Genomic DNA, 27,217 nt, shown 5'->3' with positions numbered 1-27,217 from the left:
CAGAAGCACCTAGACCTGTCTGGTACCCTCTTGGGGGACTTTGTTGTCTACAGGAGGTAATGGCTCACTCTGAAAGCAGGACAGACCTCGATCAGAAATGAGGCTTCATCATCAACCAGCTGGGTACCCTTGAGACTGTCATTTAACTTTATGGAGGTTTATTTAACTCAGATACAAAATGGAGAACATAGAAAGAACAATACCATTTATTTTATAGGGCCACTGTGAAGATCTACCAGAGTAATGAAATGCTCAGCACCTCATGAACGGGTGCTGAGAAAATGGGTTAGAAGGGTAAGAGAGGTATAAACAGTTGTAATTACTGCTGAGAAAATGGGGGTTCAGAGACCAAGGGAGTCGTCCAGAGACGCCACTGAGCAGCAGGCCCCTTGACTTTCAGGGCTCCCTCCAGACTACTAATGCCCCAACTGCCGCTACAAAAGACACATCACCCCACATCAAGGAATGAAGAAGTGTTTTGCTTTTCAAATTAAAATGTTTGGCAGCCTGGTGAACAGTAAGGAAAAAGGATGCACTGTTAGACCCATATCACTGCATGAAACCTCAAGTCAACCCTTCTTTGCTTAGGAGCTTCGAAAACAGAATTTGAACCTGATTCTCCCACAGAGGACTACACTCTAGTAATTTTTCTCATTAAGCACATCACTTAAATACAGTGTGTAAAAATATTCTGCGGTTTGTTCCATATAAATATAGGTGTACGACCATTTTCTTAAAGAATGGGAGCTGGAGTTTTAGATGTCAACAACAAAAAAACACTACACAGCAATCACTGCTGCTGAACAGAACGTGGTTTCACACAGGAAGAGGAGGCCCTCCCAAGAGGCGGCTGGTGGAGACGAGGCCCTCACCTCCCTGCCCTGCTCCTTCTCGGGTGCGGCCCCAGCCAGCTCCACGGCCCGCTCGCTCTGCACGCTCTCCAAGCCTGTCTGCCCACAGGACTCGTGCTCTTTCCTCTCCGTGGGCTCTGGCACTGGCTCCTCCATGTCAGAGTTCTCCCCTTCTTCTTTTTCCTGCGTCTGCAAGGAAATCAAATAGCATTAAATGCTCTGAGGGGAGAAGATGAAGTGAGGGCCCCTCTCCTCACCGAGAGGAGCCTGCAGGGAGGGGATCAGCCACAAACCGAAAACTGCTTGGCGCTGTCACCTGCCTCATGGGAAAGCATCCTAAGACAGAGTCTAGCGAGAAGATGGTACTCTTCTCATCATTATCACTTTGAATAGAGGACAAGGCAGATCCGCCGTGATACCTGAGGCTGGAGACCTTGGTCAACAGGTGTGTCCTTTTCTGGGCTTTCCTCACTGGTGTCTTTGTCCTTGTCCTCCGAGGACAGCGGAGCCTCCTCTGTGTCCTCTTCAGGGTGCTCGGCAGCATCCTGGTCTCCGTCGTCAGCTCCGGTATCCATCTCTTCCTCGCCCTCCTCCCCCTTGTCATCTTCACTGTGGCCTCCCTCAGGCTGGGGTTGAGCCTGACCTTCATCCTGATCAGCCTCAGTCTCTTCATTTATGTCCTCAGCTTCATGACCTGCTTCTTCAGTATCCTTTGGTTGTTCTTTAATTTCCAAAGGATTCTCTTCTGGACAGATTAAACAAAAGAAAGAATGCAGAATTTAAAAACTAAACAATATGATTTTTTAAGATGAGATATAGTTACACAAGCATCTTTTTATTATTCTCAAACCAGAAGTTGGCAAACCATGGTCCGTGGCCCAAATCTGGCCATCTACATATTTCTGCAAGTAGTTATACTGGAACACCGCTGCATCCAATTGTTCACCGATGTGAACAATATACTTCATCTGTTTTGTATTACCTATGGCTGACTTCACACTACAAGAGCAGAACTGAGGATCTGCGACTCTGTTGCAGCTTATGACTAGCAAAGACTGATGTGTTTATTATCTGACCAACCCTTCACAGAAGAATTTAGCTACATCTGCTCTTCACTATACTTATATATTGCATACAACTGTTTGGATATCCATTAAAAATCCAAAAAGCCACCACAACAATAGGAATATTTTAGAACAGACAGGAAATGCTAGTCTAATTTTCAGTTATCATTAGGAATAACTAATGGACATCATTCCTTACCATACACAGAAAATACAACATATATTCAAATGGGAACAATCCTGTTTGAAAAGTTTTGTTTAAAAGAGCTTTTCTGTAATTTGGATACTTCAGAAATCAATTACTTTGTTAGTAGATAATTCTTTAAAATAATTTATTCTTCAGACTCAGAAAAACTAGTGGTTATCACTGTGCGGAGGGGAGGGGTAACACAGGAGCAGGAGGTGTTAGGTACAGACTGGTGATGTAAGATAGGCTCAAGGATGTATTATACAACACAGGGAACATAGCCAGTATTTTGCAGTAACTGTAAATGGAAAAGAACTGTATAAAGATAACTTGTTCACAGTAATTGCTTCTTAGTTTATATACATAGTAGCTTAAAATGAGCCTGGATATTTTTCTAGGGCAAAATAGCTTATTCAATTCTCAGTGAACTTTAATTTTATGCTTGCTTGACTATTGAATTTAAGGTTGAAATAAGCTTCCAGTATTATAAGGTAATAAAAAGTGCCTTAGAAGCAACAGCTTATACTATGCTTAAAAAGGAGAACTAGAGATTCACTGGGTGAAGAATGTTCTAAGCACAGGTTATCAAATACCTTAAATGTGAAAAAAGCATTTTACGTTTATGAGAGCCATATACTCACCTCCTGGATTTAAGAGATGTTAATATTTTGCCAACAAGTGTATCATATCTGTCACTTGTATTTAAGGAATAAAATAGTTCTGGACACAACTATCAGGGTTCTGGATGCCTCTGCTCTTCCTCCTTCCTCAGAGCTCATAACCTGAAGTTACCGTAAATTATTTCTGTGTTGATGCATCCATAAACAATATATAGTACTATTTCTTCTAGCAAATTTTCACATAAATAGTACCTCTCATTTATTCTTTTGTAATTTGCTCTTTTTGTTCTAATATGGTGTTTTTAATAGCTTTCTAAATATGTAACTGCCTCACTAAGAAGCTGAGTGAGGCTGTTGCTACCTTCCTGTCTGGTGACCCATCATGACAGGGTCTCCGTCACAGCAGCATCACCTACACCACCTCCTGACACCAGGAAGCACTCCCCAAGGGAGTCACACTCAGGGGGAACAGTGGGGGACAGACACACTGGGTTCCTGTTGTGCCAAGTGAGTTCTCTTGGGATTATTCAACTTCACTTCCCATTATGATTTCATATTTCAGCCTAAACACACAATATAAGCACAACAATCAATAACTTTCCTAGGAGGCAATTCCCTGGCAGTCCAGTGGTTAGGACTTGGCGCTTTCACTGCAGCTGCCCAGGTTCAATTCCTGGCCAGGGAACTAAGATCAGCAAGCTGCATGGTACAGTCAAAAATAATTAATTAAAACAAACAAAACTTTCACCAGAAAGCTAGTAACCGGGCTCTGCAACAGGCCTGACTCTACCTGGACTGCACAGTGTTTATACCAGTCCACGAGAGGGGCCCACGGTGAACCAGGAAGGAGGTAGAACCGCGTGTGACAGCACCACCTGGACACAGAGGCAGAGAAATACGGGACGGGAGATGACTGGAGTGACGAAGACCTGCTGGCTACAGGCTTCAGGTCTACTTGGAGGAGAAACGCAACAAAGAAAAAGCAAGTGATCTTATCAAGCTGGAATTACACTGATCAGACATGATAATGAGCTGGCCATGACGCTGGCCTGAAAAGGAATCGGTTATTGCTCATTTGCAGTGACTTTCAACAGGCCCTTTATGTTTTAAAAGACACACCTTCTCCATCTTCATGGTCAGTGTCCCCATCACCATCCTTGTCTTCACTGTCTAAGTTCAAGTCATCTGGAAGGTCCAAGGCCTCAGGTTCGGGCAGCTTTTCCTCGTTGCCATGGTAAGGATCCACCTCGTTCTCATCATATTCCCTCTTTGGGCAACAGAGATCAGGAAAAATAAAAGTAAACTTTTAAAAAGAATAACATTCACACATAACTAGCTCTAAACTCAGCTGACTCTTGAACAACACAGGTTTGAATGGTGCAGGTCCACTTATTCAGACCACTTATGTGGATTTTTTTCAATAAATATGTGCTATGGTACCACAGAGACTTGTGGCTGTTAAGGACCTGAGGCTGCAGAGTCCATGGGTGCAGAGGGCCAACAATAAAGTTACACACAGATTTCCAGCCTTGCAGGTGGTCAGTGCCCCCAAGGGTCAACTGTCCTTATGCTGAGAGAATACAATGTCTCTGGTCTAAAATTACCAGCACACATTAGAATTTTACCAATATTTTTACAGTTTTCATGTTGGAATGTCATGTTCACTTTTTGTGCACATTCTCCATAGATAGGAGGTGCTGTGTTACCTATTTCAAAGAGGACATGGAAGTTTATGGAAGAAATATACAAAAGGACTGTGGGTTTTAGTTTCTGAACTATACCAGGAGTCCCAACAGAACAAAGCTCATCTCATCGGTAACCAGTGGTTAGATATTTTATGTTCAGTTAAGAGGCTCTATGACACATTCCTTTATGAGGCAGTGGGAAAACAAATGATAAGTAGGAAAAAATACGTCCTGAGACACCCTGGGAGCTGTGCATTGCAGTGGTCTTGGCCTTGAGTGAGAAGAGCAGGTGGGTTTTGAATCCTCATTACCTCATCTATTTGTTCATTAATTTTGTCTTGGCCTCGTCCATCCTCATCAGCTTCTGCTTCTTCCTTTTCCTCCTTCTTATCTTGCCAGGTTTTCTCTCTGTTTGACTTGCCAGCATCTAAGTTGTCATCTTTAGCTACAAGCTCAGAATCTTCCTAAATATCAGAGGAAGAAAAAACACATCATCATCACTCTCAATCTAAAACACTGCTTTCACTTTACTGTCTAACACGGCTCCCAGACATGTGCTGGGCCAATCCCATGGAACCATCCAGCTGACGGGGCACACCTATCATCCTGGAGGGAACAGGCAGGACAGCCCAGGTGGCAGCAGTGACAGCAGGGCAGGGAGGGGTGTCTGAGCTGTGGGATGCATCACACCCAGCCCTGGGGTCCCCTAAGCTCAGGGCTGGGCAAGTGTGGTGACCACTGGCAGAATGAGATATAGCATCTATAACGAGTGCTCCAATTTCCCTCCTCCGTAACACAAGGGATGCCTCAGGTCAGGCTACTCTTTGAGCCATGAATATAATCAAAAATCTAGACAGCAGGAAAAAAACAGAAAAATAGAGATGGAAGAAAAACCAAGACATAAAAGAAAGAGCAATGAACGACAGGGAGTGGTAGTGGGTAGGATGACTGCCCTCTCATCGTGGGGACAAAGTGATGGGGGAATCTTCTTCTTACCTCGTCCATTCCTGGTCCTGTTTCTTCAGTCTTACTGTCTTCCTCCTCATCTTCTTCATCGTCATCATCACCCCAAAGCCGCTCATCTAGTTTGTCAGCTTCCTCACCATTCAGATCGCCCATCTGTTTATCTAGGTCTCCAGTCTCACTATCTGATTTTTCATCATCCTCTTCTGAAAGGGAAGGCACTCAGCTCAGTTCGGCAGATCCCCAGACTAATCTGTTCCTGTGTGTGTGGGAGAGGCAGGGACCCGGCCAGGATCCTACTTGGGATGTGCTGCAATTCTACAGAACGCCCTACAGGCAGATGCTTTTAGGTGTCCTGAAGCACTCCTACTGTGTCTGCAGACTAGAAGAAAGGAGGTCTGGGATGTGTGATGGTAAAGGACTGTAAGGAGGGTGGTAGAACAGCTGTCAGGATGTCTCATTCTGGTGCTGGGAGAGTTCATTATGGGTCCCAGCAACCTCACTGGGTTTTGGTTTCTTACCTGGGAAATGATCAAGGGTGGTCTACAGTACCTCCAAGGTTCTTCCCCATCTCCAACCTGTTCTCTGCCAATGATTCTGTCTAACATCTCAAATCATGTGTCTCGATCAATTAACCACAATTTTCTATCCTTGCTCAAATAACCAGACTTTTCTTTCCTTTGTCTTTGATCAAGGTCTGCTTTGACAAAGGTTATACTCTTACACTTACTTAGGCATGCATACCTTCTTCTACTCTGAGGTTAGCTATCATTTCTGTAAGGTATTCACTTAAAATAACACACTGTATTTCAAATTAAGCTTTGGATAGAAATTTAGGGCAAAAGTTGAATTATGGTAATAACATGACAGATGATAATGTGCTGTAAGAAATTATTATTAAAAAAAAAAGAAATCATTATCAAGTAATTTTCAATGACATGTAATACTCATAAGTTAAATGAAAAAAGCAGACTGTAGAAACATTCATGGTCTGTGTGTGTGTGTGTGAATATATATGCAATAAATGGAAATACTCCAAAATTAAGTGATCTGGGTGACAGGTACAATGGTATTGATTTGGTTTCTGCATTTTTATTCCAAATCATCTACAACAAATGTCTACTGATTTTGCAATTAGAAAAAAATACATATATATTAAAAAAAAAAAAGCCTCTCTAGAACAATTCAACGTGAGCTGCGAGCCAAGCTCGGTGAGGGTGCATCTCCTCGCTCTCCCTAGAGGACACCACAGGTCACTCATCTGGCACATGGAGCAGCCGGAACATCAGAGGCAGTGTCTCAGTGTACTCAGAGCAGAATCTCCACAAGGAACTAGAGATTCCTGACACACTCGCATACGTACAGCATATGCTGATGCTTCCACCGCAGTCATGCAGAGTAACCAACTTGCTCCAAGAGTATATACTAGGCTACTTATTGGGAACATGTGGTTTCCTGGAGAAAATAGCCACTTTTCAAAAGCAAGAATGAAATGGCAGATAATCTCAAACCTTGTTCTTCCAGTTCCCCATCATGCATTTTCCCATCAAAGTCTTCTGACATCTCAATGGCATTATCCTCGCCCTTAATGTCTGATTTTGAGTCAGGATCTTCTTTATCCTTTTCTTGACCCTTCTGAAATGTATCTTCTGCCTAAATAAAAAAGCATTAAATAACATAAATGAACATACTGTTACTAATGTTTATTCAGCTCTAAATAGAATATAAATATATAAGTGCCAAGGTCAATGGTATAAAATTTTCTCTGGGGAGAGAAAAAAGAACCAACAGAGAAAATGCACATGATTTGTGACTTGCTTTAATATTTCTGTTAACTAATTTCTAGTTATTTTGCATTCGTTGTTAGAGAATATAGATTTTTATTGAGGTTTCTTTCATGTGAACTTTTTTAAAATCCAGACATATTTAAAAAGTTTATGTATTCTGTATGTAGGATAAAAAAAAATTTCACTTACTATACTGCATATAAATTTAGTATCTATCTTGTCACTTTGATCTCTCATAGACATTACCCAACTGTGATGTAGATTTCCCCCTCTACTACTTTCTTTTTTATCTTTTTATTTGAAGTACAGTTGATTTACAATGTTATGTTAGGTTCAGATGTATTGCAAAGTGATTCAGATACATTCACACTTCCTCAGATCATTTTCTATTATAAGTTATTACAAGGTATTAAATACAGTTACCTGTGTTATACAGTAGGTCCTTGCTGCTTCTCTGTTTTATATATAGTAGTGTGTATCTGTTAATCCCAAACTCTTAATTTATCCCTCCCCCAGTAAATGCAATTTTCTTCACTTTTCCTTAGACTACATATTCCTACACAATCTATATTATATCTTGGGGAAAAGATTCAGATTGCTATCTCTTCCATTATGGTTGAATTTTAAAAGTCCTTTTTAAGATACAAAAGTAATACAATCTCATATAAAAATTTCTAAGCCAAACAGAAAGAGTATGTTTCCCTGGCACCCCCATCCTCCAAAATTACCAAAGAAGTTACCACTAGTGATGTTCTAGCACATCATTTTATCTATAAGTACACCAACAGACACTTAGAAATATAATATATACAGTATGTATCAATACCTGCCTCCAGCATTTTTTTAAACAAGAAAGGGATCATTCTTTACAAACTGTTGTGCAATCTGTTTTTTCAAAGTTAAAAAAATATGTCCTAGATATATTTCCATGTTGATACTTAAAAACTTATCTCATTATGTTTATTTATAGTATTGCTCTGCATAAATAGTATCATTTAAAAATAATTCCTTCCTGATGAATATATGGATTCTTTCACAATTTTCACCAGTGTAAATAATGCTGTAATAAACATTTTAATATAAATACACTCCCTTGTACACATATTTATCTTGGGGTCTTATGAGAGTTCTGTGAGAAAACATGGAATTCCTAGATCAAAGAACACAAAGAGTTTAAAATTTATTAGACACTGCCAAATTCTTCTGAAAGTTTTTTTATCCCACTTAATAATGTTTTTTTGCAGTGGATTTGTACTTTTCTATTAGGTTTCTTTTACTTTATTTTTTTCCTCATTAACAAAGTACTGGGTGCTAATGCTAATTAAGTTAAATTTGAGAAATACAGAAAGGCCAATACACACACACAGACACAGACACACACACTGTACATTAGAGCTCAACCACATAAATGCAAGCATTATTCTTTTGGTTTCTTTATATCTTTCCAATTTTCCCTTCAAAGGAAGAGAGGAAGTCTGGATCGGTTTGTTCCTCTATTTTTAATAGGTATGACCATACCTTAAATAGAAATTTGTGGACTAATTTACATTTAGAATAGAGATGATAAAATGAAATTCCACTACTTGTTCTTTCTTCAAGTCACAGTTGATTAATCTAATGACTAAATGACAAAAAGAATATTTAAACAAAAATCCAAATCAGATTGAATTTTAAAAAGTAATACACGAATCTTAGTCCAAAGCATCTAAATATTTCAAAAGCATTCTTGATTCCAACTAAAAAAGGATATAGATATTTAAAATCTGAACATGTCAAAGACATACAACAATAAAACCTATTAATAATAAACACTGGCACTATTGTTTAATGTAGTCATTACTTAAAATAGCCAAACTCTTGGTCCTTAAATGAACTACTACCAAAAGTGTTCTCTAGAAAATCAGCAAAAATGTTCCCATTTAAAATAAAAAATTTTAAAACTATTTCCTTCCCAAATTGTAGGTACAACCAATGACTGAGCTACAAAATATCCTTTCTATTCCCTGGAGAAGGAAATGGCAACCCACTCCAGTATTCTTGCCTGGAAAAGTCCATGGACAGAGGAGCCTGGCAGGCTGCAGTCCATGGGGTTACATGACTGAGCATGTGTGCATGAGGGTGGAGGGTCATGGGTTGGTAGCAATAAACTGGTAGAACTAAAAAAAAAAAAAAATATATCCTTTCTATTGTCTTCAAGCTTTTAATTTATAGCCACTCCCTAAACTCCAGTATTCTTAAGGTACCTAAATCAGTCTGAAAACCATTAACCTAATAGCAAAAACATTTATATGTGTAATTTAAATACTGGAAAAGGAGTGTATGCTTCTGCATCCAATTTACATATTTCATGGTCATGAAAACATACCTGTTCTTCATTTTCTATCTGATCACTCACATCCTTCATGCCCTCGCCTTCTCCAATCCCTCCTCCCTCGTAGTCATGGAATTCAGTCGCCCCTTCTCCCGCTGAATCTTCCATAAACTCTTTGGGCAGGCAAAATCCCTTGAAAATAAAGAGTGAACGTTACATACAAATGCAATAAAGAAGTGATTCCCAGTTCAGCTACAGGAAAAAATACCCTACATAAATGATAAATTCTTATCTAGCTCAGTATTTTATATCTGGTGGAAGGACAGGAGACTTTTTGACATTCTTTTCTTCTTTGGTGCTAAGTTATTATGCCGTTTCAAAGCTTGACGTCAGATTTAATATACGAGGTTTTGACTGTGAAAGCCTCTGGTATGTAGTAATCTGTCATTCTGCTAATAGAAAAATTTGAATGAGGTATATACTAGGATGGTGTTTAAGGATCAAATCACCAGGGGTGGGGAGGGAGAGTAAACCCTCTCGGTGTCTAAATCCCAAAAGGGTTTTGTCCTTCTTTATCTACTTCCCAAATTAATAAGCCAGAGAGGAAAGAGAGAAGACATGTACCCTTGAGGTACAGCAACTTGAAAGCAGATGCTGTAAGTGAGAGATTTCATTTTCTTTCATTAAGGAAAATTTTCTGTGATGTTCCTCAAATCAAGTCACAGTGCGTGCGTGTGTGTGTGGCTAAGTTGCTTCAGTCCTGTCTGACTCTTTGCAGTCTGACTCTTTGCAATCCTAAGGACCACAGCCCACCAGGCTCCTCTGTCCATGGGATTCTCCAGGCATGAATACTGGAGTAGGTTGCTATGCCCTCCTCCAGGGGATTTTCCCAACCCAGGGATCGAACCTGAGTCTCTTACATCTACCTGCACTGGCAGGCAGGTTCTTTACCACTAGCATTTTTAAGAACCGCTAGTTCTTTACCGCTGGGAAGTAATTATAATGCCAAAAAAATTTTAAAAAAGCACCCCCGCCCTTGTGGTAACCTGACACTCTCAGCCTGGGCTGTCTGCTGCCAAGGCACCTGGCAACCCTATGGCATGGGGTCTAGAGATATAGCGACACTTGTGAAGAGTTAACAAAACTCTATTTCATGTCAGAAGGTAGCCTAAAAATAAGTATCAAATACTAGTGTGTGGGATGAAATTGACTAGAAAAAGAAATAGAAGAAAATAATGGCTCTCAATCAGAAATTCTACCAGAGAAAAGTATAAGCTATCAAGATATTTGTCAATCTGAGGATGAGAATGTACTATGAATAAGCTGACAACAAGACCAAGATCCAAGACCAACAAACACTGACTGTGACTGAGTTACACAGAAACAGCTTTCTATGGATTAAGTGCTTTACTCACAACCTAGATCTATTATCTTAGCACTGTATCTAATCTATTTTCAAGTTCTCTCAGCACTCCTCAGAGAGAACAGGAATACAGTACAGAGACTTAAAAAATTAAGGGAAAGGCAAACTCACTTTCAGGACATGTATTCTTAGAAAGGTGACTGAAAAATACATTTTTGTTAAAATAGTGAGGTAAATGGCTACGTACTCCAGTATTCTTGCCTGGAGAATCCTATGGAGAGAGGAGCCTGGTGGGCTAGTCCATGGGATCACACAGCATCAGACAAAACTGAGCACCTAACACTTTCTCACACTATTTTAAAGAAATATGTTTAGACGCATGCAGAGTAAGTCATAAAAGGAGGGAGATTCAGATGTCCTTCCGCAGGGCACATTACTGCTGCAGCTGAGACAGACGCTAAGCTCGCAGCACTCTGCTTTTATCAGAACCACTTCTACCCTCACAACCCCGTCCGTAAACACACACAGGTCTGACAGGCCAGTCATTCTAGAACCTGTCAGACAACAGCAATGGTCAAGTGGACAATCATAGCCAGCCCAAGTCTCGGGGCACCCTCAGCATACTGTCCTGCCCGTCTTCTGTATGCAGTGTTCCCTCCAGAAGTGATGGGATGTGAGACTGGCTCAGTGCCCATCAGAGAGAGGGGGCAGATCTCAATAAAGGTACACACTTATCCTCTAGACACAAGGGCTTGCCTACCCATTTTTTTTTTTAATCCCTTTGTAGTATTTTAGATACTCAAAACTAAGAACTTGTGACTGTTTACAAGAAGCCTAAACCTCACCTTCAGTTTGTAAATTCCTATCTTCTTTAAGTGCATCTCACCTGTACCATATTTAGATTCAGGAAAGATCTTAAAAATATTAGGGATATTAAAAGAAAAAAAACAACAACTACATACTTAGTTGAAGGTGGTTCTCACAAAAATGCAAGTCTCATTTTACACATAAGGAAACTGAGGCTAAGTGACTCACTCACTCTGAATCTTGGAACCAGATACCCCTGTGACTGGCCTTACCATGCCATGCTGAGTCTGTTAGATCTGTCTGCTGCTCCTGAATTCCAAGGGTAGGGTCTACAGTCTCTACAGTATCGATGCTTTTCACAGCACTGGGATCATGGCTGAATGAAGGAATGACTTCCCTATTAAAGATGCCCACCTCGCTTAACCTTAAGAACCCCATTACCATTTCATGAATAAATATAAATGACTTACAACTTAATAGCATTAAAGTGAAGTTGCTCAGTTGTTGACTCTTTGCAACCCTATGGACTGTAGCCTGCCAGGCTCCTCTGTCCATGGGATTTTCCAGGCAAGAATACTGGAGTGGGTTGCCATTTTCTTCTCTAGGGGATCTTCCTGACCCAGAGATCAAACTCAGATCTCCCACACTGCAGGCAGACTCTTTACCCTCTGAGCCACCAGGGCTTAATAGCATCAAGGATTCATTTACCCTACAGGTCTAGCTCAGAGTTATCAGAAGACTTCAAATTGGAGACAGAGAGAAAAGGGTATGAACAGAAAGCAACAGCCTTTAGGCAGACTCTGTAGTCTAGGGAACTCCCCCTGTGAGGGACCTGATTTTACTAGAAACTAAAGTAGAGACCTGATTTTACTAGAAACTAAACCAAGACTTTAGTAGAAACAAGCTTAGTAAAAGGGGAATAAACAAAGCCATAAGAAATTCACAGGGAGGGCAAATCACCTCCTGCTATTTGTGAAGGTCCAGAATAAAAGCCCATCAAACCAAACACTGATGGGTATGGAATATTTGGGTACCTGCTGCTCCATGTAAACAGTCCTTACCTTCTGGGCAAGCTCTGTAAAGATCTGGGCAAGCACAGAGAGCAGCTTTGCAGTGCTACGGTGAGTCGCCAAAGACATGGTCAGGAAGAAGAGGACGAGGTCAGAGTACCTGGACAGCACGGGCACCAGGCGCACCAACAAGCAGCAGGACTGGGTGAAGAACTGGGGCAAAACAGATCGAAAGGCCTGCTCACACCAGGTTACTCTGGGTAACCAGGCATTTTAATTACACACAGGTACACCACGCGTGCTCACTGGAATTTCCTCCTCGTTCACACAAACTCTCACAACACTACACTTCAAATTCTTAGTGACTTAAGTCACTTGTTAACATTTAGTTAATAAGGTTGTTTAGCAAAAAGTATGTTTATAAACAAATTCTGCTGGGATTCAAAGTTCGCACTGGAAGCAATGCAACAGAATAAGACGCAGTTTCTATAAAGTAAGTTGTTTCTCTGGACTTAGGGAGATGACAATGTCATCCTCTCCTGGCTTACTGAAGGGAAAGGGGGTTTGCATGATACGGCCAGTAATCCTTAGTTATGGTGGTAACATCCACCATTAACATCAAACACCCAGGAGTATGTGACTAGGATATGAAAGAATTCTAGGTACGTCAATCCTAGGTACTCTAGACTGCCATCATTTTTGCACTGACAATTGTAATCCTTAGCAAGCAAGTGCTAAGTTTTCCAAAGTCTGTCAGTGAGGTCTACACGCACAAAGAGATCAAATTCTTAGTGATTCTGCCAAGGAGGCCTGCTTTGGGAACACTATGTGGAGTGAGGTGAAACCCCGTCTGCTTCTGCTCAGCCCACGTGGACAGTGAGAAGCTCGTAAGGATCCGCTGGTTACCGTGTGCTTGGCTGCTGTACCATCCTCGCCGGATGATTTCAGCCTCTCCACCAGCTCAGAGACAGCAGAAATGATTCTCTGCACATGCAACGTGCTCACGTCGGCCCAGAAGTCCTCCTCCAGGAGTTTTGTGAGGTGTCCTAACTGCAGGCTCTCGAAGCCTGCAGTCTCTTTCATTCACAGAAAAGAACAACATGGTGAATAACAGAATAAACTCTCCTCCTCTCCATTCATCCAATAATTATTCCAACATTTATCCTGATATTTAAAACAGATCATCAAATGAAAAAATCAAGTAAGAAACTAGTATTTTCCTGGTTCTAGACATACCATCTTCTTCTTGGGGTCTTGCCTGGTCAGTGCTCTCCTCTGTTTTTTTACTGTTTCTTTCTGCTAAATTCTGAATGGCACAAAGGATGGCCCGGATGGCGGTTTCCGTTTGCTCTGAAAAATCCTCTACAAACCCTTCATCCAGCATTTGGTTTCCTAGTAAAATAACATGGTGCAGAACAAATTTTTAAAACTCAATCATTGGTTTCAGTGCCTCTGGAAATTACTAACAATCCTCATTTGTTATTTTAACAAACAGCCACCAGCTAAGCACCTGCTAAGGCTGAGTCACTGTCAAGCTGTGCTGGGTATAAAGAATGAGACACATCCCTGGCATAGATAAACCTACAAGGTCATTTCCTTGTATTAAAACAATTTTGCTGAAAGAATGCCAAAAATATGAACACAGTTAAGATGGAGTGTATAAATACCAACTTAATCCAAATAGGAACTGTCAGCTTTCCAGCCGAAGAGAGAACTTTCTGGAATAGCCAGTGAGCCTCTCCCTACTCATGTGCTATAAAGTAAGTAATGTGATGGCAACCCAGAGGCAAGGTGCTCAAACAAAAGTTAAGAGCTATGTGCTTGGGCTTCCCGGGTGGCTCAGTGGTGAAGAGTCTGCCTGCCAATGCAGGAGACATGGGTTCAATCCCTGGTCCAGGAAGATCCCACATGCTATGGAGCAACTAAGTTCGTGCTCCACAACTACTGAGCCTGTGCTCTAGAGCCTAGCCCCAGCTACTGAGCCCACGTGCCACAACTACTGAAGTCCACCTGCCCTAGAGCATGTGCTCCCATCAAGAGAAGTCACCACAGTGAGAAGCCCACACGTGGCAATGAAGAGCAGCGCCCACTCACTGCAACTAGAGAAAAGCCTGCGCAGATGGAAGACCCAACACAACCAAAGATGAATTATATATATTTATATATTTTTATATATATATATATATATAAAAGAGCTATGGGCTCCAACCACACTTTCTAGCCTTAGAACCCTGAACAGATACATCTAGAACAAAACAATGTTTCTTTAGGACAATGTGGACTTAAATCTATAAGACAGCGTTCCTACACTGGGCTTTTACTCCCTTACTGAAAAGCAGTCCTCACCTTCTTGGCTGCCTGGGGTGAGCAGATGTGTCTTCCAGGTAGTGAAGTCATCTGTGGCTTTATTGATCTCTCTTCTTACATATTCCATGCTCTCAACTAAAGCCATTTGTGGGTCTGTTTGCTCACCCTCAACCCCTGGAAGAATGAACAAGGACTCTAGGCCTTGCAAATGAGCTGACACCTTGGATAGGCAACTCAGCCCAGAAGAGCAAACTTCAAAATCTTTCCTGCAACAACAAAAATGCCACAATGTTGAAAGCAAGGCGCTGCCACCCATCCACACCCACCGTTCCCTCCCTCCAACCACTAAAACTCAGGGTATCTAGAGACTTACAGCTGGACATACACCACAAAGCACTATGCAGGTCATTGGAAAACTGAGGACTGAAGCACAACCCTTTCCTTCCCTCACTAAACCGTGACCATGCGCCCACACAGAGGCAGAGCAGAGAGCACACTCACCAAGAATGAAAGAGAGCCTCGCAAGACTGCTGCCTAATTCTGTCGACATCAGCTTTCACGGTTTTAACGGTTTTCAGCATCTCTGTTAATCTCGCAGTTGACTGTTGCCAACGTGGGTCCTGTTTCCGCATCAGGCAACCAGAGGGCAGCTGCGTTTCTGGAGCTGGGGACAGGAAGGTCAGGTCTGATGGGATCAGGTCCCGCGCTGCTCGGGAAAGCAGCCCCTGGAGGCGCTCTGGGTCTTCCAGGTAGGGGGCGTGTCCAGGAGCAGGCCCAACAGCCGGGCAGCACTGGAGGAGCCAGGAGAGCTGCTCTAGCAGGACTTGGGTCTGCATAGCCAGGTGCTGTAGCCTCTCTGTCCACTGCTGCACCCCATCCTGAGGAGGGAAGGCCACGGGGTAGACGGGCGGCCCTGTCAGCCTGCTGTCCATCTCTTGCACACAACTGAGGAGGTTCCTGCGCAGAGAAACAAACCCAGGGGAAAAACACATGGCACCTTCAACTGTGTCACCGAGCCGTCTGTTAACAGTAAATTCATTGATTTCTGGATGAAGTATGGGCTCTTCCACATAATCAAGAAGAGATGCTCCCCCAGAGGAGTAAAAGGTCTGATCATATGCCTTCCAAAGTACTTAAACACAGCCTTTGGTGTTTAAACACACCCTTCAGAGTAGCAGAATGGGAACTCACTGCTTATCGTCTGCCACTGACAGGCCTCTCATACCTAACACAGTCACAGCAACACAGTGACTTCAGTCACTATTTTCTAAAATAAAAAATCTAGTAAATGTTGTATACTTTGCTATATAAACTCTTGTGAGCAGGGACAAAATAGCTGAAGTGACTACAGTCTAGAATATGATCTCTCAGCCAAGGATCCACTCAGCAGGTGATGACAGGCTTCCTAGCCGTCATCTTTTTAAATATTTATTTCCATTGGGGAGCATCTGTGTATAGTTCAGCAAACTGCAACTCTGTGATCCAAAAAGCCTAACAAACTCAAGTCGATTTACATCTGATCTGTGCCAAGACTGGGATGCCCCAATGCCGTGAATGCAACTCTGTCCCTCAGCCCACATGGACTGCCAACCACGAACTCCCTCACTCCAGACGAGGTGTGGTTTAGCTGTGACCATTTTTCCCGTCTGACTCCACCTTCAACTCATCCCCCGGAGGTGCTGCCAACACCAGGGGGCAGAAGTGTTACCATCAAAAGTAAGGGGCCGAGCCAAGGCAACCCCATCTGCCTCTTTGGGCCTCAGACCTCACATTACAACTGGGAGCAGCTCATGCAGCAACTGTGAGCCGCACACAATTCTCCCTGATTCATTCCGAGAAACGCGGCCAGTCAGCAATACCTGAGGAGGATCCACTGCTCAGTCAGCACAGTCAGGGAGCGCCGCTGTCGGATGAGCACCTTCATCAGATGCGCCGAGAACCCTTTACACCGCTCCACGTGGCCCGCGCCCACCTCCTGGCAGGGAGAGAGGAGAGTGTGCTGAGGGGCAGCATGGTGCAGACGCCACTGTTCCTGCACTCCTGGAGGAGCCCTGTAGGGGGCAAGCTGGGTGTGCTGCCCTCTAGAGGCCACACATCCGTCCACCTCTGGGAGCAGGGCTTCTCCAAGTATGCTTCCACAGACCACGGATGTTCCATGAGCAGGAACTAGTTTAACACCAAAACTGGGTATCAGTGATGTTTTCTCAATTTACCAGGGGGTGGGGGGGGTGGGGTGGGGAATCTGAGGGTGGCATTCTCAATTTGAAGTTTTTCTTCCATAATTTTTCTTAAGGATTTGGACCTGCTAACAAATGGTGAGTAACAGAACTTGTTATCAAATGCTTTCTGGTTAAGCACAAAATTACATTGATTACATTACATTCTCAGGTTGATAACTGCAAAAAGCTCAGTCACCTCCAGTGATGGGCTGTGATCATGTGACCAGGTCTGAGGACGCTGCCCTGGATGAACAGGAGTCCCCAGGTCCTGCAATCCCAAGGCTCTATCATCCTACCTTGGCTGGAGCCGCCAGGACCGCAATAAGCCTGACGTGTCGTGCAAGAGAGCGATAGAAGTACTTCTGGCAGCCCTCCCATGAAGACGAGATTTCTGTAAGCAACCTGGAGAAGAAATCAACATGACGTAATTAATTAAAACCGTTATCTCCACCCCAGATCCTGAGGAGTCAGAGACTGGTCCATTCAGCCACAACCAGAAACCAAGAGTCTGATCAGATTTACTTCTGTGAGGACCCATTGAATCAAGTACTCATCAGTCCTTTACACAAAGGATGTGACAGTAACATGAGACCTTAGAAGAGGTTTGTGTATATGGCACACTTAAAAATGTGACCATTCTCTTACAGATTTTCACCTGTACCTTCAAATCAAGTGAGCAGACCTCAGGAAAAATCAAAGGGCCAAAAAAATAATGGGAGAGATGAACACGAGGAGGAAAGAGAAATGAAAAGAAGAAAATCAACAGTTACTAACACTTGCTTTAAATGCTCAAAGTGGTCCCTTGTCGTCCTCACCCCACCAGACTCCCAACAGAGCCCAACCTTCCAATGTTTTACATTCATTCCTTACCTTTTAAAAGGGCAGAAGGAGAGGGAAGTTTTTTAAAAAAGAAAATTAATACTTACTAGGTGCTCACCACCTGCCAGTCCTGAGCCGGCACTTTTTAAAATGTTATCCTAATGGCAACACTGGGCCAGAAGTACTGCTACCCCTACTCTGGCAAATGAGGCCATGGAGGCTTAGCCGCCGTGCTCCATTTATAATTAAAAACACTAACCTAGAATCAGCCCCCTGAGTGCTGCTGACTATAGACAACGCGCTCTGGAGATCCAACGGGTGAAGATGGAGCATTTCTTGAGGGTTTTTTGTACGGGCCCAGGAAAGACCTTTGCGATACGACAAACCTAGGAAATAAACAGCATGTTTTTAAACAAAGAAACTCTGAAGAGAATGGATTAGCAATGCCACCGCTAATCAAAGTCATGTCCTGGGGAACAGCATCGCCCAGGACTCTCAGGCCCTGCCCCACACTGAGTGAAACAGAATCCGCTTCTGCACTTCAGCAAGATTCCCCAGGTAGTTCATATACGAGTTACTTCGAGAAGCACTGCTCTCTATGCAACGCTGGAAGGGTATGTGCGGTACAACAACTGGCGATGAAAATAAAACGCATGGTTTCTGAGAAACCTCATTGCAAAACTGTGAAACTCTCTGGGAGTCACAAATGGTTCATCACAGGATTTTCGTACGTGCAACTGCAACTCTCCGAATGGCATTTCCAAACCTTGCTTCCCACCTTATGTTTCGCACTATCTCAACTGTCTCTACAAAGTTTCCCCGAATCAGCCGTGTTATTTTGCTTCCTAAAAGCAGATGAGTATACTCCACTGAGTTTTCAGTGAAAACTGTACCAGTTTTTGTCAGGTGTTTAAAGAGGTCTGCTAAAGCTCGCTGCTTCTGCATGAGAATGTGCTTGGCTTCCGACCGCTGCTTCTCCTTCTCTGCGGAGGGGTCCACCTTTAAGCTCTGAAGCTCACTCATAAAGGAGATTACGTCGCCTGCAGGGAAGACAAGGGAGAAACATGGAAATCCCCAGGAATTCTTAATATACTCAGATTACCCAAGACCAAGGACATTTTGGAAACAAACACCAAGTGTCATTCATCTTTATATCTAACAGCCCTCAGCACTGGTAAATTCTCAATAACAACTGATGACACGCATGACAAGAGAAAAATCGGAAACAATCTATCTTGACAACAAACAACCCAAATAAAAGTAGCTAATCTTTTTATCCAGGGGTTTTATAATCAGTCAAGCAAAAAACACTTATTGAACATGGATCATGTGCCATGATTTACACTAGGAACTTTAAAACACTTGAATAAACTTCCCATAACTACAATATGAACTGAGCTTCTATGCTGTACCATGTGCTTCGAAAACATTCTTTTAACCTGTACAGCTCCAGAACTTCTTTGTAGCCACTCTAAGAGGCTCAGAAAGTCTAGTCATTTTCCAAAGGCCATTCAGCTACAGAGCAGACCTGAAGCCAGGACTTGAACCCTGGCTGAACTGACTCCAATGCCCAGATTCTTTCTCTGCCTTCCTGAGTAGCCACAGGAACCGAGAACACGAAGGTGCTGCCAATCTGCCACAGGTAGTGTCATGTCCTGCCAAGTCCATGCCGAAGTCCTAATCTCCCAGGACTTCAGAATACGACTGTGTTTAGAGATGGGGCCTTTAAGGAGCCCATGAAGCCTTGTATGTGGACTCTAATCTAATATGGCTGGCAACCTTAATAGAGGAGACAGGGACACAGAAAAGGCATCTACAAGGAGAGAGCCTCAGAAAAAAACCAACCCTGCTGACATTCTAATCTTGGACTTTCAGTCTCCAGAACTGTGAGAAAATCAATTTCTATTATTTAAACCAACTAAGACATGGCACAGCTGCCCCTTGAACAACATGGGTTTGAACTGTGTGGGTCCACTTACATGCGAGTTTTTTTTTTTTCAATAGTAAATACCTCAGAGCTTACGCGAGCCCGAGTTGAATGAATTTGCGGATGTGGAACCATGGACACAGATGACCGACTCTAAGTGACACTTGGATTTCCCAGCTTGTGAAGGGGCGATGCCCACAGCGGTCAGCTGTACTTTGCTAAGGCAGCCTGAGCAGATGAACGCAGGCGGTCTAGCCCGCCAGGTGAGAGCCCACACACTGCACACAACCAACACAGCCGGTAGGAGAGGTCGCTGTGCGTCTCCCAAAGGGCGCACCTGGGATCTGTAGGCCATTCACCCCCATCATTAGGCACAGGCAGGCAGGTTATCTTGAAAAATGGATATTAGGCTATTACTCTAACAAGTTGGTTTTTACTTTATTTATCTGGCTGTGCCAGGTCTTAATTGCAGTATGTGGGATCTAGTTCCCTGATCAGGGATCGAATCTGGGTCCCCTGCATTGGGAGCACAGAGCCTTAAACACTGGACTGCCAGGCAAGTCCCACTAACAAGTTTTTTTTTTTTTTAAATATATTCCTGAGGTCAGACTGCAGCCTTACTGGAGAAGGACCAGCTTGACTGTGACCCCACACTCGCTGGGGCTGGGTAGAGGTGGAGGAAGTGGTGAAAGGCTGCCAAGGGCCCAAACAGTCTATTAAGTTCTGGATCCCCTTAAGTTGCTGATACACTGCAGAGTAAGAACAACCAGGGAGACAAGATTGCTATGGCTCTCCGAAGTGCAAGGAAAAAGAAAGGGACTGTGGATGAACTTTTCTTCTCCTTTAACTCAAGAGAGACAACATTCTGAGAGGTGGTGACGGCATCCAGACTCTAGGAAACCCTTCACTCACGTCCCTGACCAGGAAGAGCCGATGTGGACAAGGCTGCTGTAGAGAATGGCTAACACCGCTCTGGTCTGCACGAGAGGAGGACAAGACGAAAACCATGATGACCATGTGTGGGGTCTCAGCTGACTGTGTCTGGGTTTTGGCTGGTTTGTAACCCACTTGCTTCTTCAATTACCTGCTCTACACTACTAGAACACAATTAATCCCAGCCTTCCTGGGCCACCAGGGATACTTCAGAAAGCAAGCCTCCTCAGTCTGGGCATGCACCCACCAGTGAACTGGTCGAGGCCCTCCACGAGGCAGGGCAGGGGGCTTCCCTGGATGAGCGTTAGGCACATCTTCCTCATGCGTTTCAGGAGTTTCGGCAAGCGACGCAGAAGGGCCCCCTCCGAGGGGAGAGGGGCGCCCAGACACTGCTCTGGAACAGCACCCTGTGAGATAGAGCACAACAGTCATAATACATCCCCACACGGGTGCTGAATTAAATGTCATGCCCTCCACATACCCGGCTCAGCAACAGGAAGCTCCCCTTGCCCCATCTCTGAAGTCTCACAAGAATAAATAAAACATTACCAAAGGTAAAACAGCACGTGCCTCAGGTGCTTAGCAGAGTATGGAGCTGGTGTGCAAGGTCCCCGTCAGGGAAGCCCCTGACCCCACTGCTCCCAGCGCTGCCTTCTGCGCTTGTCATGAGAGGCCGTCCTGCTCCCTGAAGGCAGGACTGGGCAGCGTAACTGCTGCCTCTGAGATAATGTGCAACGCTATGCTTCGCAGACACACAGGCAGGGCTAACCTGACCACCAAATCCTACTTCAGCCACTGTCTCCCATCACCCTCTAATTCCTGACACTTCAAATACCAGGATCCAGATACTAGGGAAGGCAGCAGATGAAAGGAAACTAGGCAAAGGGAAAAGCTTTTGTCTGTCGGGGCCACGGTTTTACTACTTTTTTTTCCTGAGGAATCCTGAAATTCTTAACTCAATAACAAAAAAATTTGATTAGCATTATGAGTGGTGAGGTGATGAATACAATCAAAAGAAGATAAATTTGGCAGCCATATCATTTGTGTGCAGCCATATCATAGCTGGACGCTCAATTTCTACTAGCTTTCTGAACTATTAAAATATTTAACACAGCTTGAAGAATTGCATTGCTAACTCTCTAGACCCAGCGTGGAAAGCACAACATGATGGCAAAAGCCATCACAAGTGCTCCCCACACCCAGTGACTCTGCAACAGGGACACCCTCCTGTCACAGACCTGCTCACTCAAGGTCTTGATAACTGTTTCCATTTTCAGGAATTTGGTAAGCCAGTTCTTAAGTCTCGGTACTTGAAACTGGCCGTGATGGCAGTTCACACATTTCCACACCATGGTCATCAGCAACCACTTTAAGCAGCATGTCACTACACATAGTCACTCCTGGTGTGTGCAGCAGCCTCGTCACGTGGGATCCCAAAGGCAGCTTCCATGCCCTATTCCTAAGCTGATGCTTTAAATCTTTGCTTACGGGTAAGTGAACTGTTCACAGATAAGTACATCGGTTTTGTACACAAGCCCATGTTAAGCTTCCAGCATGAGGATTAACACTTTTTGCCTTACTAGGCAGCAGGGTCAGAAAGACAAACACCACACCGCTAGCCCAAAGAGGAAGATTTCAAAGGCATTCCCTCACCTAGCTCTGAAGGCACGTCTCCCACAGAAAGCACAGACCCCGTCTGACCAGCTCAGGAAGAAGCAAACACCATCCCGCGAGCTAATACCTGCACAGCTGCTGGCCGGGCTAACAGGGTCTCCCTCAGTACCCTGTTCAGTCTCTGAATGGGGGACTCCTCACTTGCGGTGGCACCTGTCGGCCTTGGCAAAGAGTCCGGCTGCTCCTCCTCATCCCCCTCCGCCAGGGATGACCGGCAGGGTTCGCTCAGGACAGCTTCAAATTTCTTCATGAATTTAAAGAGGGTTCTGGCCCCCAGGTAATGGGAGATAAGGGCAGGGAAAAGTAAAAATGGAAAAGTGAGGAAATATGTAAATGACATAATGCATACACAGGCAACTTAATAACTTGTACCTCTGGTATACAACGAGTGTCCTAGAAATTCATAACCTTTTGGGTTTTTTTAAAGGAAAAAGCATGGCAGGTATTCTAATCTCAACTGAAGCCAGGAATGGTGGGATCACTTGGCTGAAGGTGAGCGGGTGGCAGAGGACTCGACCTTTAGCAGCACACAGACCACTCTGCCTCCAGACACATCAGTTCCTCCAGCAGTGAGACTGCTTTGGGTGGGAGGGGTCATGCTGTGCAGCCAGAACAGTCTAGTGTTTTTTTTAGCAGGTTTAAGGTAGCACAAGTCAGGCCTTTGTAACAATGTAGTCATGCTGTCTATCATTCAAAAATTCTGAGTTTTGGCCACCCCCTGTTTTAAAAGATGAATTACCTGTGTGTCTTTTCCACAGACTGCTTAATAGACCAGAAGCTGACATCATTCCACTTGGATATCTTAACAAATTCCTGTAAGATAAATGAAGCTCAAGGAAGGGCTTTACAAAGGTGGTGTTATTCTGTTTCTTTCTAGATCACCCGTGTGATGACCAGAGCTCTCTTCATCCCTAACACAGGACAGTGTGTCAGTGAACAAGTAAGACAAGTCTAATAAAGGGATGTGTGTTTGTCTCAAAGGGATGGAAAAAAGTGCTGCTACAATCAGTATGTCACTGTGTACTCCAGCATAAACCGGCCTTGGTTCCACAACCACTGAGAGTATCAAATATAGGATCACAGCCCACAGACCGACACCAGGTGGCGCTCCTCTGAGGTGGAAGAGGGAGCCACCCACCGGCTGTGACTGGGGAGGGGGCCCTAACAGTCCTCCTAGGCGCCTCTGATGGCTGCTACTCCATGGAACCCTCACACACGTGGCCAGGGCACCAAAGGAGCCAATGCCACAAAACGCAAAACCTGCCATCCTGCTTGGCTGCTGCTATGCTCCCTTCTGTTCCTCAGAGCCCCTGTTTCACTGTTAATCGGATTAAAAACAGAACTGAAAAAGAATTTGCTGCTTTTGTTCTCTCAAGAGTGATTATGACTGCTGTTCATCTTACTTTAAGCTCTTTTTCCAGCGGGGAACGAAGTTCCACAATTTTGGCCTGGACCCGGTTGAAGAATTGCTTGTAATAATGGTACAAGTTCCACAGAACACTGCAAAGTGCATCTGGAAGAAAGGAAAAGGAAATGAAAACACCACACGTGCTGCTGGCTTCTCCCTCGGGGCTGCACACTCCCTCGTTACTCTCTGGGCCACGACATCACAGCACAGCACCCACAGATTACATAACAGCTCGTCGGGGAGCCAGGCTTAGCGGTTCCCAGAGATGCAGGCTGCCAGCACTACCCTATTTTTTTCATTTCAGTCTGCAGTGGATATTTTCTCCAGTCGCACTTTTGTTCTTAAAGAAGGCATACTCAGATGTTCTACCAAACTCACAATTTCCAACTCTTTCTCAGAATCTTACTGTAAAGTCAGCAGAAACTAAGCCTGTTATAAAAGATGGCATATTAAGAGCTCACCTTGACTACTCATTCACGTAAATCTATACCTTACGGTGACACTTTTATCTAAACTGCTGTGGTCAGGGATGGTAACTGACAGTAGAAGTTTTATGTGCAGTTGCTTGATATGTGGCAGTGCTCTCCTGAGATCAAAGAACCTAATTATAGCCTGGATCAAGCAGAAGCTTAGTGGGACATATGCACCGTCTAGACAGACAGACGTGCTGCCTCAACATGCCAGCTTCTAGGATCTGCATCTGTTGATTTACCGCTGCCACAGTTCACTAGCCAGGGATTCAATTATAACCAGTCTGCACTTGATTTCAGTGTTTTTCTCTTTATCTCACCTGAATCACATTATAGTAAAAGACAACTGAAAGTGTCTTGTTTAAAACCTGGTATGCAATAAGACACCTGTCTCGAGAATTCAAAGCCTAATCATTTTAACAGCATAGGGTAAAATTAAAGAAAAAAATTTTTTTACACATGTATGTATATCCTTACCTTTTCCTTCGACTTGTGGCATCAGCAAGACATGACAATGGAAAACCAGTAACATCTGAAGTCGTATGTGGAACTCCCCCAGTGAGGATCCTTCAATAAATGCTTGTAATGTGCTGACCAGCAACATCAGGGTCATCTGTTTGTCATCTTTAGAGATTCAAAGAGGAAAACACACGTGTGTCTGCAACCATCACTCCGTGTCATATTGCACACAGTCTACTATGAGATCCCCGAGGGACACCAGTTAACGTGACGTTTGGAGTGAGGACCACAGCTACATTTCAAGCTGGTTTAAAAATGGCAGCTGCACTAGCAGTATATGTGAAATGCACACATGGCAAACGAGGAATTATGAGGCCCTTGTTCTAAGCATGAGATGAAACCCTTTTAACTCAAGCATTGTAACTACTACCTACCAAGACAGGAACTTCCTCTCTGACTTGTCTCATGGACACAGAGAATAAGGAAATCTTATCTTATGACTAGCTCTCTGGACTCTGGATAAGTCACTTTAGCCTCTCTGACTGTCATCATTATTCTCAGTAAAAAAAGAACTACCCAGCTTTTTCGGTTGACCTCGGGAACACCGGCTGTCACTTAACATGTCCTGTGTGAAAGCAGTGGGTGGAGGACAAGGGAGCAGTAAATCCCAGGCTCTGCAGCACTTCATGCTTAGCCTGGACCCTCTACATAAGCAGGGAATTCATGGTCAGGTGTTACCTTCCTGTTCCTCTGTTTGTTCCTGCATGTGCTTCTCCAGCATCTGGTAGATGGAGAACCAATGCTTGGTGGATTTCTCAGTGTGGCGCTTCATGGTATTATCCAAACTCATGGACCAACAGCTGAAATGTGGGAGGAGAGACCAAGGAGGCATGTAAGGAAACCCATTCAAATATGTGAAACCTTGGAGGCAGGAGCTAAATATTCACAATTCTCTCCTCCTAAATGAAGATGGAGAAGCTGCCAGTCTGCTGCCTCAGAATGCATGCTGTTGTCTGGTCTCCAGCTGACACATGACATCAACTCTGAAGGAACAACCCATCCAAAGACCATGTCCCTACAATGTAAGTTCAGGAGGGGGAGTGACAAATGAATCACTCACTTCAGTTCCAGTTTACGCCAACGGATGATCAACTGACTGACCAAATCAAGATGTTTCCGCAGAGACAGGGCTCGACTTGCATTCTCCTCCCAATCCTGACAAGACACAGAAGAAATTCACTACAGCCATTATTCAGTCCCTTGATCACCTCCTCCCTCAGGAACATCCTTAACTTTTCTTAAGCAAAGACCACTGGGACCTTAAACAACCTCTATACTGATGTACCAGGTGGCGCTAGTGGTAAAGAACCCACCTGCCAATGCAGGAGACATAAGAGACATGGGTTTGATCCCTGGATCAGGAAGATCCCTTGGAGGAGGAGATGGCAGCCCACTCCAGTAGCCTTGCCTGGGAAATTCCATGGACAGAGGAGCCTGGTGGGCTTCAGTCCACAGGGTCACAAAGAGTCAGACATGACTGAAGCAACTGAGCATGCATGCATGCACCAATACATAACCATCCTGCTTATCCAGCCTGGAGATCTTTCTGGTTACCTGACGAACCTCCAGCTGAGCAAATAGCACAGGATTTGGAGACCTGAGTCTGAATCGCTGTATTGTTAGTCACGTGACCCCCCTTGAAGTCCAGAGCCCTAATCTGAAAATCAGGGGAGCACCAGCCACTTCAGAGGCTATGAGAGGACTGAGGGGGTGAAGATGCAGACACCCAGCCAGTCTGAAGGCCAACTGGAATAATAAGAGAATCTCTTCAGTTGATGACAAACTAAAATGAGGACTAGAGAATCCTCTTACCTGTGCCTTTGCCAGAAGGATCTCTAAGCCATTCAGGAACTTTGAGATGGGGCTGGAAAGTGGGAAACTACAGATTCGGTCCATTACAACCAGCAGCTGCAGGGGGGAGAGAAAAAGATCTGGGCATGCTCACAGGGCTATCAATTGCCCACAGTCAGAGGGTACTGAAGACGGGCCTATTTCACGCAAAGGCCCTGCTTCACAAGCACCCATGAATGCTGTGGGTAAAACTCCAGGGCTGCGGATCCTGCCCAAGATAAACACTTTCTCTGCTGTATTACTCTGGAAGTGAGACTGAGTTTGATAAGGTAATTGCTATTATTACTGTTATAAGTTATTACAGAATTAGCTGAAGATCACAGAGCAAGGGTCTGAGTTAAAACTACTAAGCTTAAAAGAGCCAGACCCTTGTTTACATAAGGATGTGTCTGAATAAAGAGCAATGCAGCAGCATTTCATATGTGGATGGCAAACCCTGAGC

At 44.0% G+C, this 27,217-nt stretch overlaps 1 protein-coding gene across 1 annotated transcript in view; it reads right to left on the bottom strand.

Moving 5' to 3' along the window:
• MDN1 (midasin AAA ATPase 1) overlaps positions 1–27,217 on the bottom strand; it is a 139,902-nt gene that overhangs the window by 12,741 nt on the left and 99,944 nt on the right. Inside the window, exons 67-90 of the mRNA XM_070376595.1 lie at positions 26,737–26,832; positions 25,985–26,079; positions 25,603–25,724; positions 24,883–25,029; positions 23,931–24,040; positions 23,267–23,340; positions 22,595–22,793; positions 21,101–21,260; positions 18,887–19,033; positions 18,253–18,379; positions 17,471–17,576; positions 16,815–16,930; positions 15,457–15,912; positions 14,995–15,221; positions 13,885–14,040; positions 13,555–13,724; positions 12,700–12,861; positions 9,523–9,660; positions 6,882–7,023; positions 5,404–5,576; positions 4,719–4,871; positions 3,842–3,989; positions 1,271–1,596; positions 873–1,040 (exon numbers count right to left, since the gene is read on the bottom strand). Of these exons, the coding sequence (XP_070232696.1) occupies positions 873–1,040; positions 1,271–1,596; positions 3,842–3,989; positions 4,719–4,871; positions 5,404–5,576; positions 6,882–7,023; positions 9,523–9,660; positions 12,700–12,861; positions 13,555–13,724; positions 13,885–14,040; positions 14,995–15,221; positions 15,457–15,912; positions 16,815–16,930; positions 17,471–17,576; positions 18,253–18,379; positions 18,887–19,033; positions 21,101–21,260; positions 22,595–22,793; positions 23,267–23,340; positions 23,931–24,040; positions 24,883–25,029; positions 25,603–25,724; positions 25,985–26,079; positions 26,737–26,832 (3,918 nt within the window). The remainder of the gene's footprint in view (positions 1–872; positions 1,041–1,270; positions 1,597–3,841; positions 3,990–4,718; positions 4,872–5,403; positions 5,577–6,881; positions 7,024–9,522; positions 9,661–12,699; positions 12,862–13,554; positions 13,725–13,884; positions 14,041–14,994; positions 15,222–15,456; positions 15,913–16,814; positions 16,931–17,470; positions 17,577–18,252; positions 18,380–18,886; positions 19,034–21,100; positions 21,261–22,594; positions 22,794–23,266; positions 23,341–23,930; positions 24,041–24,882; positions 25,030–25,602; positions 25,725–25,984; positions 26,080–26,736; positions 26,833–27,217) is intronic.

This window comes from Bos mutus, chromosome 9 (assembly GCF_027580195.1).
Source record: "Bos mutus isolate GX-2022 chromosome 9, NWIPB_WYAK_1.1, whole genome shotgun sequence".
Taxonomy (NCBI): Eukaryota; Metazoa; Chordata; class Mammalia; order Artiodactyla; family Bovidae; genus Bos; species Bos mutus.
Note: the sequence above shows the minus strand (reverse complement) of the source record. Positions and strands in the feature narration are given on the sequence as shown.